The sequence below is a fragment of the Gossypium hirsutum genome, chromosome D10, assembly GCF_007990345.1.
Source record: "Gossypium hirsutum isolate 1008001.06 chromosome D10, Gossypium_hirsutum_v2.1, whole genome shotgun sequence".
Lineage (NCBI taxonomy): Eukaryota > Viridiplantae > Streptophyta > Magnoliopsida > Malvales > Malvaceae > Gossypium > Gossypium hirsutum.
Window position 1 is genome coordinate 41709608 of NC_053446.1, and position 15959 is coordinate 41725566.

General features: G+C 29.7%; 3 protein-coding genes across 13 annotated transcripts; 2 read left to right on the top strand and 1 right to left on the bottom strand.

Annotated features, from left to right (window-relative positions):
* Nucleotides 1-1575: 1575 nt before the first annotated feature.
* LOC107893278 (protein WVD2-like 3) lies at nt 1576-6039 on the bottom strand. 11 transcript variants are annotated; one of them, XM_041102342.1, is made up of 8 exons: nt 5713-6039; nt 4183-4729; nt 3690-3775; nt 3207-3300; nt 3031-3102; nt 2759-2869; nt 2339-2657; nt 1576-1937 (listed from the first exon to the last, which is right to left on the bottom strand). In XM_041102342.1, exons 2-7 carry the CDS (start codon nt 4723-4725, stop codon nt 2346-2348), a joined length of 1218 nt encoding a protein of 405 aa, XP_040958276.1. In that variant the 5' UTR covers nt 4726-4729; nt 5713-6039; the 3' UTR covers nt 1576-1937; nt 2339-2345. The 11 variants fall into 11 exon arrangements, with proteins under 11 accessions (XP_040958276.1, XP_016673718.2, XP_016673725.2 ...); XM_016818229.2 differs by having other exon boundaries at nt 1616-1937; nt 3690-3805; nt 4183-4782; XM_016818236.2 differs by having other exon boundaries at nt 1622-1838; nt 3690-3805; nt 4183-4782.
* Nucleotides 6040-12157: 6118 nt separating this feature from the next.
* On the top strand, nt 12158-15227 carry LOC107957911 (uncharacterized). The gene is made up of 10 exons (XM_016893538.2): nt 12158-12172; nt 12632-12748; nt 13093-13167; nt 13292-13381; nt 13515-13613; nt 13703-13839; nt 14317-14370; nt 14464-14648; nt 14844-14891; nt 14977-15227. Exons 1-6 carry the CDS (start codon nt 12158-12160, stop codon nt 13802-13804), a joined length of 498 nt encoding a protein of 165 aa, XP_016749027.2. The 3' UTR covers nt 13805-13839; nt 14317-14370; nt 14464-14648; nt 14844-14891; nt 14977-15227.
* LOC107957901 (histone deacetylase HDT1-like) lies at nt 13901-15063 on the top strand. Its single transcript, XM_016893526.1, has 5 exons — nt 13901-14024; nt 14317-14370; nt 14464-14648; nt 14844-14891; nt 14977-15063. Exons 1-5 carry the CDS (start codon nt 13901-13903, stop codon nt 15061-15063), a joined length of 498 nt encoding a protein of 165 aa, XP_016749015.1.
* Nucleotides 15228-15959: the final 732 nt, after the last annotated feature.

Here is a 15959-nt window from a genome sequence, read left to right on the forward strand (position 1 = left end):
TGGGACTTAGATTTAAGAGGCAGTGCTGAAACACGTTTCTGACAATTAGCACTTCCTCCAAATCTAGTACATAACCATTGCGAAGTATGTAATATTGTCCCTAACCTACTTCAGACATAATCTATCGCTTCTTCATACATATACCCTTACTAGATATCGACCATTCAGTTGGAAAGTCAAAGCCACCATTAAGCTTGTATTTAACCTGTATGTACTTGCAATAGTTTAGGTGAAGGTTCGAATACCAGTTTGAAATTATTGATTCTACATCTTCATGAGTAGAAAAATAAAATAAACCTACTGAACCCCCTCAATTGCACGCTTTCTTTTGGTACAAGTTCTGAAAAATGGTGATTAATGACATTTACTCCCGCTGACTGCATTCAATGAAATATGTCATTGCGAGCCATCACGAAAAGCTAGATAACTATCCCGAAGTTATCATGTATTCATCGAGAATATGAAAGGAGTAAAGTGGTAAATGGAAACATGCCTCTATCACATGCAGTGGGAGTAAAAAAACTCTTATCGGTGGTATCGCTCAATCGATTTAATCCTTCAGTGATTGAGAAGTTGGAAGCAAAGTTGGGTATTTGAATCCCCCGAGCAACCAAAACATGATTCATTTATTCTTCCTTCATAGTGCAAACATAAGTCTTTGCTTCCACCGGAGTACTCACTTCACGACGTTGTGAAGGGATGTCCTAAGTAGCACGACTGCTTCCTCTAGTCCTAACTATTGTATTCTAATAAACCTAAAAAAAATCGCAAGAATTATGGAAATTTTAAGGAAATTATCTCTGAAATTGTTCTTCTCAAAAATGGTTTCTCCTCCAAAATCTCGAATTCAAACAGTGTAATTTTTAGGGCTCAGGTAACTTCTTTTTAAAAGGGTTTTTGCACTTTAACGATTCATGTATCCGAGAATAAGGGCGCAATTAGTTACGTACAGTTGTACCACTTCTTAATACGTGGCGAAGTGTACGTTACAAGTTAAAACATAAGGTGTATCTAATAAGCTTCTCCTTCTATGACCTCTCATCTCATAAAATCAGGTTCAAAGAAAGTCACTTTATAACTCTTCTTCGAACTAGGTAGGGGAAAATTTGTTATGATACTCACTATTACTGATCTGTTACCCGACTGGGTCTTGACCCATACTCTACATGATTCGCACTTCAAGTTCGCATACCCTTCTATGAGACTACACGATGTAGGTTCGCATCATCATATAGGAAAACCCACATCGTATAATTCTATGAGACCGCACGATGTATGTTCACACCATCATAACGGCAAACCCACATTGTATAAACACGTGTTAACCCTAGAGTAAGGTACGTGTCGACGTGCATTGTAACCTACCTACGATGTCACATATATGAACGGTAACCATATCATATAAATATAGTTTAACCCATATGAAAAGGACTCTCTAAAACGCTCAACAAGTATTTTATTTTTTATTATATTATTACATTTATATTTGAATTTTATTTTATTTTTATTTCATTATTTTTATATACTTATATGAGTTCAACTTTTAAAAAAATTCACCAAAAAAAAAACTTTAAAAATTTTCTTATATTTTTCTTTATTAATATTTGTATGTAAACTATTAAATTACTTTATTTTAATAAAACCAGTACATATATCCACCAAAACAATGTTCTATAGGCCCCATGGGCATCTTTGTCTCCTTTATGAACTTTCAATGATCATATTTTCAATCCATAAAAAGCAAAATTTCCACCCTAACAAAGCACCGCTTTAATGGCCCCTCCACCTTACTTTGTCTTTCGTTCTTTCATCTCTTAATGGAGGCAACAAGCACAACTCTTCCCAGGCAACCAAAAGAAAAGAAACAATTCAAGTACACAATCGTCACCGCGTTCATAAGTTTAGATAATAGTTAGTACTTTTGCTCTTCTACAATTCTACATCACAGAGATAGAAGTAGAAACAATAAGTCCGGTTGAGTCAACTAGTAGCAAATTCGAGTCATTTCCAATGTCTATTTTAGCAGACAAACACCAAGGAAATGCAATAAGATTGTCAGTGTTAGCCAAAGATTCTACACGAAGAGATTGAAATTTAAGAAAAAATTTATTGAATTGTTCAAATAAGTGAAGTGGAGTCTCTTGACTTTGTGAAATATTACAACAGATCAGGAACATTATATATATATATTAACCACGTTATAACTTACAGGAATTTACACTTAATAACAATAAAGAGCAACAAGTCTTTGCAGTTTTAAGAAAACAGAATAAACATTCTTTAGTGCAGTCACAAGAAAATAAGGGAATAAGTGTTTCCCTTAAATTAGAAAACTCACCAGAAACTCAAGATAGGAAATTAATGTCCAAGTCAATGTAGCCATTTGCGTCGGGTGGAACCAACTCACTCATCTCTTGTGCTTTCGAAGACTCATCTTTGAATTCCAAAGGAGAGTTTCCATTCGGGACATTGTTTTGATTCTTTTTGTTTGCTGAACCGAATGTGGTGGCAATAATGGCTTCTCTTTGACTACCCAAACTGTGACGATTTTTGTGATGAGAAGTACCTTTTACCTTGTCTCCCTGACTTGAACTGACTGGACCACTGCAGCTCTTCCTTCGACCTAGCTTTGGGGACTTTGCACGAGTTGGTGGCATCTGACATCCACACAAAGCAGCATATCAAAATTTAAATAGTGAATTAGCTGTTTGAACCAGGCTAAATGTCATATAAAGATTAATACAAATCTGCAGTATACCTTTTTCAGTTCAACTTTTGGTGGTGGTCCCTCATGGTAGAAGCTTGGCATGGGGCTTGCCTTGAATGTCAAACTCTTTCTGAATTGCTTGATGGCTGCCTCCATCTCTTCCTTGAAAATTTTCAAAACTTTTTATCAGGAAAAAAGCAAAAAGGAAATAACAGAATTACCATTCTTGGGGTTATTTCGAACTATAATCATCTGCCTCAAACAGTAAATTAAAACTAGTAGACAAAAGAGAGATGTGTAAGTAGCATGGTGAGCTGTTGCACCTTAGTCCTTGCTTCACTTTGGGTTTTCTCAGCTTCCAGAGCTTGGTGTTTCTCCTCCAGTTTTGAATAGAACTACAAGAAAACAACAAAGTGAGACAAGGATTTGCAAATGCACATGCATTTGGATGCTAAAGTTAAGGCAGATGCATTTTAGCATGTCAAAGTCAAGACAATACCTCCTTCCTTTTCTCTGCACGTTCAGAACATCGAAATGTAGGTGCTGATGCAACAGTTGACTTCGGCTTGGCAGTCTGGGAAGACACCAAAGTGCTTTGTACAGTCAAGGGATAACATCAGTGATTATCGTCAGAGAGATGATCTCATGCTTTGCCATGGGCATGCAGTGTCCATGTCCAATCTAAAAGCATTTTTCACAATTTTATAACTATAAACATTTCCATTTAATTATAGGTTAGTGCTCGTAATTTGACAAGCTTTTCCGTCAATTGAACAAATCTTTTAACAATTACGACAGCAACATGTGTGGACATGTTAGAATATGATATCAAGAATTCAAAATCCCCCTTTTTCAAACAGAAGAAACCCTACATATAAGAAAGTATATGAATGCACAGGAGGACTGCATGTCAAAGACATATAAAACCAAACACGTATAGAAAAAGCATGTATGAACTTAAATCCAGGAAGAAAGAGGATACAGAGAAGTAACAGAATAAGATTCATCATCATCAGAATGCTTCTTGTTATTAGGTTGCAGAGGCTTCCTCAAGACCAATTGGGGCTGCTGCCAAACATATAGACGCTTCATGAGCAACTATGAGGGAATGAAACAAAGAAAAGGAAAATCTTGAGTAGTTGATCAATCTAGATTTTCTGCTGAATACATTATTACCTTTTCGAGCCATGATTTCCATTTCGAATTTATACTTCAAAAGAAAAAAGAACAGAAAGGACAAGCTACTAATCGAGGCACAGTGTGATTGCTTCACGTTTCCATTAGGAACAATTACAGAAAAATGATGTCAATAGAAATCAAAGTTCCAGAGGAGAAGTTTGTAGTTATTATCAATTTATGCAGCTTCTAATACATTTAAAACATCATAAAGCCTGTGCCTTAAGTAAAATTTATTACTATGCACTCAAATGAACCATGGACTTTAAAGAAAAAGATATCTTTATGAAGAAAGTTACCTGATTCTGTTTTCTTGTGTTTAGATGAAGTGCACAATTTATGCTAGAAGATTTGTTCAAACCAGTTCCAGCATTAGCTTCAGACACAGCAGGACGAGGTCCAGATGAAGCACGCTTTTCAGTTGCAAGGGCAAATGGCTGCGGAACAGTGTGCTTCGTTCGAACATTTGCTGCAGCAGGTTTTGATACATGTTTGGATACTCTCGTTTTATTATTCTTTGTTCTGGCAGTTTCATGTTTGACCTCATCCTCAGGCAGGCCAGCGTATAGATTGGAGTTTAACATGCTCTGCTCTTCCTTGGCATTCTCAATTTGACTTTGTTCAGATTTCACAACTGAATCTTCAGTAGTGCATTCCTTCACCTCATATTCTTTTGCTTCGGTGCCTTCATCTGTACCTTGGAGCTCGGGATCCCCATCCGTATATGACCGCATGGCATTGTGATGACTATGAAATGTTTCATCATTTGAAACACCATTCGAGTAAACTATAGCACAATCTGATTGCTTGTCCATGCAGATGTTTGTAACTTCTACACCCATTGAGCTGCACATTTCAATCGCAACATCCGCATTGCCATAAGAATCTCTATATTGATGCTAATTTACATAAAACCATCAACAAGTTCAATCACCATTTAGATTGATAGAAAACATGCTATTTCAGAGCAATCAACCAATAATCTTTAGACGCAGCTGGCACATAAATTTGCTTCTAGAAAGATGATCTCAATCATCCCAACGAAACATGGAATAGAAGGAATAGTATAGATATATATCATTAAGATTTGGTTTATGCGGCCACTCTTAAAAGTTAGAATTTAGATGGTCTGGATTCAAATCTCAACATCTACAATCCTTTCCATTGTACAAAAAAGAAAAAATCATTTGCATTTATTAAAAAGGCGTGCTTTGTCCATAATTATCATAAGAGTCCAATTAACCAACTCAATTAAATAAATAAACAACAATCATAGGTCAAAAGCCATACCAAAATATCAAAACATAGGAAAAAGAATAGAGAACACGATTTGGAGTTCTGTCAGAGCAAAATCATTTGAATTTAGAATCAAAGGAAATCCAAAATTTCAGATTGGTTCCAAAATCAACACTGTTCACACCAAGACTGTAATACGTAATCATATATAACACTAAAGAAAATTAATATACTACCTAGTTAAAACACAGATATGCACTTCAAGGCTACTGGAGAATCAAAAGAAGAATAGAATCTGAAATGCTATGCATAAACAAATCTGGGTTTCTTAAAACAATCCAAAATTTCAACTCAAGTAAACTGGCATTTCACATCATAGTTATTAAAATTCAAATCTAACACAAACCAACATTCCATATCCCTCAAAAAACTTTTAGATTATTGTAAATACTGTAAAACAAAACAAAGGTGTAATACCCCCAAATCAAAAAGAAGTTGAGATCAAACAAAGAAACCGTCCCAAACAAACAAACAAACAAAAGAACTCACATTTTTTTTTCACATGCATGCAATCAATGTGGTAAATTACTTACACTTATGGTCCGATCTAATGAACAAACTGAAACCACTTTGCTTTTGTCTTATCGCTCTGTCTCAGTGTTGTGGGTTTTGGTATATGTTTGAGAATGTTTATTGATTGAAGTATTGTTAATAAATGAAAGCTGGTTCGTCGGTGTTAACGTTGTAACTTAACGCTGTTATTTGACTTTCCAGAGAAAAAGAAAAGAGGGTTCTTTAGGCAAAACAATAAGAAGGAGAAGAAAGGTGTCTCAAAGGAAATTATGTAATCTTTTCGAAAGACATATTTCCCTAAATTTTGGCTTTTCATTTGGATGCCTCCGTTGTTGGACTGACTGCTTACTTTGAAATGATTTTTTTTTAATTAAAACTGAAATAACCGGCTCCTAAAATCTCTTTTTTATTATTATTTTCGTATTTTTATTTTGAATTAACATGCACATTCAACCTTGAGGTCACGTATTTAGTTAGACAAAAAAAATGTTAGGTATTTAATTGAGTCTTGAAGTAAAGTTTAGGTACCTAATTGGATAAAAAATTTAGATACCATTTAAATTTGAAGCCAAATTCAGGTACCCAAAATATATATTTAACCTTTTAAACTTAATTTATATTATTTTTATGTTTTCATTTTTTATATTTTGATTAATTAATTATTGACATATATTTTTTAATATTTTTAGATTGGTTGAATCTTCTATTCGGTATATTTTTTTAAACCATGACTACTTCTTGTGTTTTGTTAATACTTTCTAAAATCTATAATTAATAAAAATGAAAATCGAAGGAACAATGTAAACCTAACAAAAACTTTTCTTTAATTTCTTTAATTTGGAGACTTGGCAAGAAGAGATTATTACTATTAATTAATAGAATTTAATTTTAATTAGAACGATAAATTCTTTTAATTTTTATTTTTGGTTCTAATTTTTATTATATTGGTCCTTAATTTTTTTTTAAATTTAGTTAAGTTATTATTTTTGTGGATAAAAAAAGTTGTTTAGATTTTTAAAATTTTAAAAGGATTGATATGAAATCTCAAAGTGTACTTCACTATTGACGCGATATTTTTTTTATTTTTTGATTTATGAAGTGCACTTGGATTATCACACAGACTATCACATTAGCATTGTTAAAATGTTAACGGTACAATCAATTATTTTGTCCAAAAACAATAATTTTATTGAATTTTGAAAAGTAATGACTAAAGTGTTGAAAGTTTTATATATTTCAAAGAATTGCGCAAGTTTTGCATTACCTTGAGACCCTTATTTATAAATTATTATATTTAGTAAGAATCAAGTTGAGAGGGTGGGACCGAAAAGACTAATGTAATGTATATTTGAGTCCTTTTGTTTTTGAAATTACTTTTTCCTGAATTTTTTGAGAGTTTAAGAAAAGTGATTTTCTTTGACTTATAATACCTATATTTAGCGAAAGTTAAAAATAACTTAACTCAATGAAGCTATTTTTAGTTAAGTCTTCAAACTATTTTTAACTAATTCAATAAACTTACTTTTGTTATATTTAGCTAATGAAACTCCTGTAAATACCCTGACAGCCTTCAAAATCTTTCAACCAATTTATTCTCCACATTCACTTTCAAACACTTCCTATTTTCCCAAAAGTTTCCTTTTACAATTTTAGCTAGTTAATAGAAATGTTTGTTAAACTCTGGGAATACGTAAATCCACAAAGTACAAAGATATTCATGCCTCAGACAATAATTCTAATTTTCTAAACCTTTTATTTCTAACACAAAATTCAAAATGACAAAAAAATAAATATTAAGTAGTAAATTTATCCTTATGCTTTAATTATAATACTAGCATTAAAAAAATCAATTCCAAATTCTTATCTAATATAGCAATATGAAATTACAGATATTAGGAAACAATTCAACGTGTCATAGTTTATATATAATTATTTGACAATTTAATAATTTATTATGTGTATTTATATTTCAGTTTTGAAAATTCAATATTAAATAATTTTTAACTATTTATTAATACATATTTATTAAAATTTAGGAAACTTTATGCATTTATTTTAGGCAATTTACATTTGCACAAAAAATATTTTACCCTTAAAATCTATTTAAGATAAAGATTTAAATAAAAATAAACATAAAAACAATTCACACAAATTAAAAGCAAAGAATTCAAATTCCCAATTTTCTGCAGAACTTTTTTGTTTACAGACTTAAATTATCTGAAAGTAATACATTTTAGGGGTTATAGTTTTGGCAGATTAGTTGGTAAGTTTAGTTGATATATGAACATAATGGAGTTGTCAGTCAGATTTGTCCAAAAGATGTTCATATCTTAACCAAAAAGTCATGAAAGAGAAGCTGAAAAATAATTGATGAGGTCCCCCCAATCCATCTTTGATTTTTCCTGCTTAACCCCTTTTGATAAAGGCCTAACACCCTCTCTTATTAATTTGATTTCATAACCACTCCTTTATTAGCTTTACATTTCCCAATCTGACCCATATACCCTACTAGTGTGGTGAATAAGCGGGCTCCTTGCTTGGCCACCAAATTTGTCTCATATCTCTTCTACTTTCAATTCCCAATCAACCTCTCTTTCCTTGCATCAAAATTTACTCTTTTTTACCCATAAATATGCGATACAATAGAAATATACATTACATTCCCAACCTCAAATCTTAAAAGTAAATATTGTTGAAAAATATAGATATAAACTTTAGACATAAATTGTAAAATAGATATGAACGATAAAAAAACCTACTCATTTCTCATGCAATTTAATAGATATAATATATACTTATATCTTAACTTGATAGAACAATAATTAAAGTTCTTATTAAACATCCGTTTGGGATAAATTTAAATCATCATACCCCATCTCCCACCCCAATCTTGTATGAAAATGGTACACTTATAAATGATAAGAAACTAAAAATTGACATATGGCAGTCTGGAATTAAATAAAGGAAAGAAAATAAGCATGATCCACCTTTTTAATTTATTTTTAATGGTGTTTCACAAAATATATTTCTATAATATGTATTTCCAATTTTCTTGTATTTAATAATTAAAAAATTCAACTTATAATTTTTCATTCAAAAATTTTAAAAAATATTTTAAAGCTCATCAATACTTTTAGAAATTAAATATACTATTTAAAATGAAATAGATATCTAAAAATATAAACAATGTTACAACAAATTATTTATTGGTCACGTTATTTAAATTTAATTAATAATTTAGATTTACTAATTAACAATTAAAATTAAATTACAAACTACATATAAAAATAGAATTTCACAAATCTACTATTATATTATTTGTATTTTAAAATATTATTTATTTAATATCAATTATCATGTTTTAAAAATTAAATTTTTATATTTTTATATTTTAATTTCATAACTATATTATTAATAAAACATTACAAAATTGTTAAAATTTTGAGAAATAGTTAAAAAGTAATTTAATTAATCATGGTTAAGAAAACTAGTATACTTGTTTTGGCTTCACTTGTTGATATTTACATGTCATTTGCTCTATCACATGCACAAACTTAGGTGGTCTCTATTTCACGAAAAATTACCTAGGGAAAATGTTTTGCGGTTGTTTCCTACAAAATACCTTGGTCAAAGAAAAATTATTTATCAGTCAATAGAAAATAAACTCATTTTCTTAAAAAAAATGATTTTTCCTTTTGAAAAAACGCAAATTATTTTTCAAAAAATAAATTTTGATGGGTAACTTAATTTTTATATAAAATTTAATCTTAAATAAAGCAAAATATTACTAAATTAATAATCAAATTTAAAATTTAACAATATTAAAATCAAATGTTATAATTTTTAATATTATTAAACATACCTATAAATTATTAATTTAATAAAATTATTTAATTTTATAATTTTATTTTAATAATAAATTTTAACATGGAATTTTTTAAATTTTAAGTAATATTCTTAATATTTTATTGAAAATTTATTAAACTTTTAATAATAAATATATTTTAAAAATCATAGATATTTCATAATAAATATTTTATAGCAAAAAATATGAATATTTTAAATATATAAATACGGGTATTTGTTTAAATCTTACTTAATTTCATTTATCTCTTCTAGCTCTAATGTGTCACTATCCACTCTCATATATGATATATGTAACTTCAAATTAAGTTTTAACTAAATATTGGTTATTGCTAAGTCTATATTATTATATGTGTTCATGGACTGACCCGGAAGGGCTTCAAGCTGGGGTTATGTATTATATTAGTATACTTTATATTTTATTTTATTTTGTAGATAGGAGATGAGAATAAAATTTAAAAATATTTGTGAACAAACTTTGGTTGTGGAGCAGAGTCTCCATATACGTAGGTTTGGTAGACTAAAAGTTGTTTTTGTTTATTGCTTGCCTCAATTGATCTCTAGGTATGTTATTGTGGTTGGTCAAGAGACTTGTGGGGAAGGATTGGTATTCTTTGCAATTTCCTTTTATGATTATGTCTCCCACATATTTGCATAATTCATTCATATATAGCAACTTCCTTTCTTTTTCACTTTGCAAAGTCTCCTCCATTCCATTTGAACCAAACCTATGAAACATGGATCAATATTTTCATCCTCTACTTGGATTAAATTTGTTATTGTTATCAAAACAAAGAAAAAAATATTACAAGATTCAAATCTAAAATTTATTAAATATCTTCCATTTTGATATAGTAATAAAGTGTATTTTTGCCTTAAAAACAAATTAAGCCATTGTTCATAACAACAATAGCAATCTAATTCATATTTATTTTAGAGATTATATACGCTTGATTTTTTTTTACTGAAAATTGATTAATCAAATATATAACTAAGTAAAAATAACACAAGTGTCACATTTATCAAACTCAAATACCAAAATTAAACTCATTTCAAATTAATATTTATTTTGAATTTTTTAAAAATAATATTAAAATTTTAGATGACATTTATGGATGTATTATTGATTATTAGGTTAAGTATGGTATTAAGAGGAGAAAGTAGGGGCAATTTTAGATGATTAAATTAATGGAGAAGATGTGAGCAGTGAAACAATGAGATTAGGTGTGGAGGAAAAGGAAGGGTGTGATTTAAGGCATGATAAAAATTTGAGATATCATACTGTGGGCGCCTAGGTCAATGATAGATCACTAAACATACCAACGGCTACGATTGATGAATCTCACCTCTTATCATCATCCACTCCTTATCTTAAAATTATTACTCAATAAATATTTTTCAATTCCAACTTATCATTTTAAAATTAAAATTTCATAATTCAGCCTCTTTACTTTTTCACAATCCATTCATCAACCTATCAAAACACAATTTTTTTATTCACTTTTTTTTTGTAAAAGATTTTTAGAAAGAGAATGAAATCCTTCCTCTCCGCCAAAACAAGTTTGGGGCTTTCCGCCATTGGCCCTTGCAAACCAAATTGGTGTCTTACACTTTTAATTTGTTTATAATGGTTGGATTAATATTCGGTTTTGTATATTTAATTTTGCATTTTTATAAAATAAACAACAACTGATATCAATAAGTGTTAGATAATTACATTTTAAAAAAAGAACACGTGTTCGAAACTTTAAAAACAAGACAATTAAAACTTCTAAACATATTATAAAACGAAAATGGAGATTTTTTTAAAAGAAAAAAAATAGCTGTCGATGGTAACTATGCAACTAAATCCGAATTCTTAAGTATCATGCAATCAATTTTACGTTTGACCTAAAACCTTAATTTAACTCTTCTTTTTTTTAGTAATGAAGAGATGCACTTAACATTGCCCAATTAATTTAAATTTTCCAACATTAGTTGCAAACCCCCAAAAAATATGACTTATGTTTAGTAAATGTTTCTATTTACATATTTAGGCTCATATCGGGGAGGACAAAACATCAACCTCCTCGACAATAATCTAAAAGGGGTAATGATGCTTAAAAGTGGAAGGTTTGGTTTTGTTTAAATTAGTATTAAGCAATAAATTTTTCTATTCACATTTAATTATAAATATAAAAGGCAATTATTTGATTGAGTTTTTTAGATTTTACAAGCAGATTGAGGTTGTGACAAGTGTTACGTTTGTTTATGTAATTAATTTATTATACCTTATAATACATTTGTCAAACCCTTAACTCACTATTCACTTGTAAAGTCTAAAAAATTCCATTCATAGTATATCAAATAAATTATCAAATATAAATATAAATGTTTTTTTAATAGTTTAATAATTTTAATTTTACATTAAACTTTTATCAATTAATTGAATTTAATCGAGTACTAGTATTTGATTTATTCTATAAATTCCCTAGCATTAAGTTGGAGCTTGGAATTATTATTATTTTTTTATATTTTCTTTATTTCTGATTTATATTTGACATTTGTTAATATCCCATCAAATAATATTATCTCCAAAATTTCAAAATTTGAAATTATAATATGGAACAACTTAAGGTAATTAGGAAGAAAAGAAGAAAACAAAATTTAACATTATAAAAAAGCCCATAGAGACAACCGCATGGTTTAAGCCCAAAGATCAGCTACTAGCTGTTGTTACCTTTGTCAGTTACCTTGCGTCTCCAACACCAACAAATCATTCTTCTACTTGGAGAACTCAGAAATTATTTTTGGAGGCTTATGTAATTTTTTAGAATAAAAAAATGTTATTATTATATATGATTATATTTTTTAAAATATTAAATTAAGTTTTTATTATTTTTGAGGACCTGTTAAGGAATGAGTTGTAGCAGCAGTTAAGCAGAATGAACTATTACAGCAGTTAGATTGTTAATAAGTTATTGAGTTAGTTGATTTAGCTTGTTACTCATCTTCTTTGTTAAAGCTTACAGCGTGTTTGGATCGCTGTAATAGGTATACCATTATGCCCCGATTACGCGCCTATTACATTAAAAGTGGAAACATCAACCTCCCTCTCTACCCGAAATCGACCTCCACCCTCTCCCTCCCAACATCAATAGAAGCTGCCAGCAAAGTCACGTCCACCGATTCTCCCACGTTTCCCTTCCAGAGGTAATTTCCCTTTCTCTTCCATCGATTTCTGCTTCTTCTTTTTATCTGTGATTCATTTATACTCGTTCGATTTCTGCTTCCAGAGGTAATTTCCCTTTCCCCTAAAATCGATTTTTGTTCGCTTCTTCTTCTTCTCGTTCGTTTCCTTCTGCTCAAATCTGCGATATTGATTCTTTTCTTATGATTTTCATTGGGCTTTGATTTTACTATTTGTATTGCATGTTTGATTTTCTTGTTTGATTTCCTTGTTAACCCCTTGGCTGATAAAAAAGGATCAGATTTCTTGTTTGCTGTTCATGATTAGTAATACTAACACGGTTTGGTTTAGAATACTGACTTTATAGGAGTTGATACCAAAGCTTGATCTTGCTAAGAAACATATATCATCTCAACTCCATGTAAATTTGCCAGATATCGAAGTAAGAAATTTATTTTGTATTTGTTGTAATGAATTTCTTTATTATTTTGTTATATTAAGTTTGTGTTAGTATTGCATGCTCGAGTTGTACTTTTGTTTTCTTAAAAGGAGACTTTTTCACACAGGTTAGACAATTAGTTGCAACTGCCATCATTTTGAAAGGACTAGGTGCTATTCTGTTTGTATTTGGCCATGGATTCGGAGCCTTACTCCTGGTTAGAATTTCATTTCATTCCGATTATTATTTCAATTACATTTGGACTAAAAAGAAAGTTTGAAACTGCAGCTAAGAGTTTCTTCTGATTCTACTTTTATGTCTCATTTAATTGTCTTTTTCTTTTGTCATAGTTTGTCTACTTGTTAGTTAGCACACCACTTCTCTATGACTTCTACAACTATCGTCCCAATGAACCCCAATACTCTGTTCTGCTTGGTGATTTCTTGCAGGTATTTAGAAATGCATACATACCTATTGTGCTGTTCCTAGGGTTGCAATGTCTGAACTTCATTGATCTTTCTCTTTTAATCAATTGCAGTGTGTTGCGCAATGTGATGCATTAATTTTCTTTGTGGGGATGAAGAACTCGATGCCAAAGAGGCAACTAAGGAGGAAGGCCCCGAAGCAAAAAGCTACTTAGATGTAATCAAAGAAGTAAAATTTTGGCAATCTCCAGTAATGTCCATGTTTCTTTTATTTTTTGAAGCTTTGATTTTTTTTTTTAAATTCCAATGAAATGATGCTAGCTTTCCCTTGGGTTTTATTTAAACTTCTTTCTGTCAATGGGAAGCTTATTTTTGTGGCCGTGTTTGATTGGGTTTTTGGTTTATTATTGTCAACGCTAATAGCATCAGTTGTTGGTTTCATTATTTGAGATTTATTAGTATGATTTGGCACATGGTAATTATTTTTTCATTGGATGGTAGCTTGTTGAAAATGATTTTATGCAAATTATATGCTTTAGGATTATACTTAAGACATGGACATGTTTTCATTTCAATTTGGGTTAATTACCTTGGTTACAAAACTTTTGTCCCAGAGGAAGGATATCCTTTTATCAGTAGCAATTATTTTGTTTTTCTTTTTTGTGATAACCAAACTTTTTTTTTGTGATAATCAAGTATTTCTCATGCGTATTATTCTTATATACAGATAGTGAGGAAGAAAGTAGCGAGGATGAGGAACTTCCTGTGGCTGCTGAAAACAGTTAGTTCTCTTTGTGTACTGGAATTTAGTATTAATAATTGAAGATTCTACTAATTTGCTCTTTCAACCTGCAAACATTTTCTTCCATTACAGGAAAAGCTAAAACAGATGCAAAAATAGTCAAAGCTAATGCTGGGAAACCTGATGCTGTAAAACAAGCTGTCAAGATAGCAAAACCAAGCAATAACAAGAAAAATGAGGACGATGATGATGATAGTGATTCTGAGGATGGAAGTGGTTCTGGTGATGAAGATGATTCCGAGGATGAAGACGAAGAGGTTCTTTTCTCAAAACTAAGCAAAACCATAATTTCATAATGAATGCTTTCCCTTTGTTCTGAGTGGTGTTTTGTTTGATATGACTTTAATTTTATTGTCAGTGACTTCAGTTTGATAATTTTTAAGGATTTGTTTTTCTCTAGTTGAAGTAGTGATTGAGAAATTTGGATTGAGTTTTTCTATTCTTCTGGACAGATGTCTGTGGATGAAAGTTCAGATGAGGATGAGGAGACACCTAAGAAGGTACATTTTGTGGGTTCTAATTGGTACTTGATTGTTCAATCTGACCAGATTCCGTTGATGTAAATTTATGTCTCTGGATTTCCAGGTTGAGTCGAGCAAAAAGAGACCAGCAGAAGCTGCAACACCTGTTTCTGCAAAGAAGGCCAAACCTGTTTTATCTGTTCTTTATTAACTGAAACATTTGTACTATCCTTCTCTATTTTCCATGACAATTTGATTGTGTTCAAAAAAAATTGAGGGGTTTAAATCAAAAACTTCTATTTCCTTGTTTGGAATATTAATATTTGATGCAACCATTTATGTATTCAATAATGGAGCTAGAAATTGCTTATGATATGATCAAAATTCACTAGATAGGTTGGATTTATATTACATTTCAGTGTCAGGATCACAAGCTTTGCTTTTTATTGCAATTCAAATAATTGCATCCCTCTATTATCTCTTTATATATGTTGTTGTTCCACTTGGAGTCATGAATTTGTATTTGGAGTGGATGTTTTGAAGATTTAAAAATGGTTCAACCTCAATCAGCCGGTAAAAGTACTCTGAAAGCCCCTGAATAGAAGATGAAACTGATTCAGATATGTATTGCAGTTTAAAAATAATAAAGTAGATTATACAATATTTTTATACCATTATATATTATGATTTTAGTAAATTCATATAAGAATATAATATTAAGAATTTCATTAAATTATATATTTTTATTAAATTATATTTAATAATAATTATGTTAAATTATATTTTATAGCATTATATATTATGATTTTAGTAAATTTATATCATAATATTTAATATTAAGAATTTTATTAAATTATATTTAATAATAATTATGTTAAATTACATTTTATAGTATTATATATTATGATTTTAGTAAATTCATATAAGAATATTTAATATTAAGAATTTTATTAAATTATATATTTTTATTAAATTATATTTAATAATAATTATATTAAATTATATTTTATAGTATTATATATTATGATTTTAGTAAATTCATATAAGAATATTTAATATTAAGAATTTTATTAAATTATATATTTTTATTAAATTATATTTAATAAT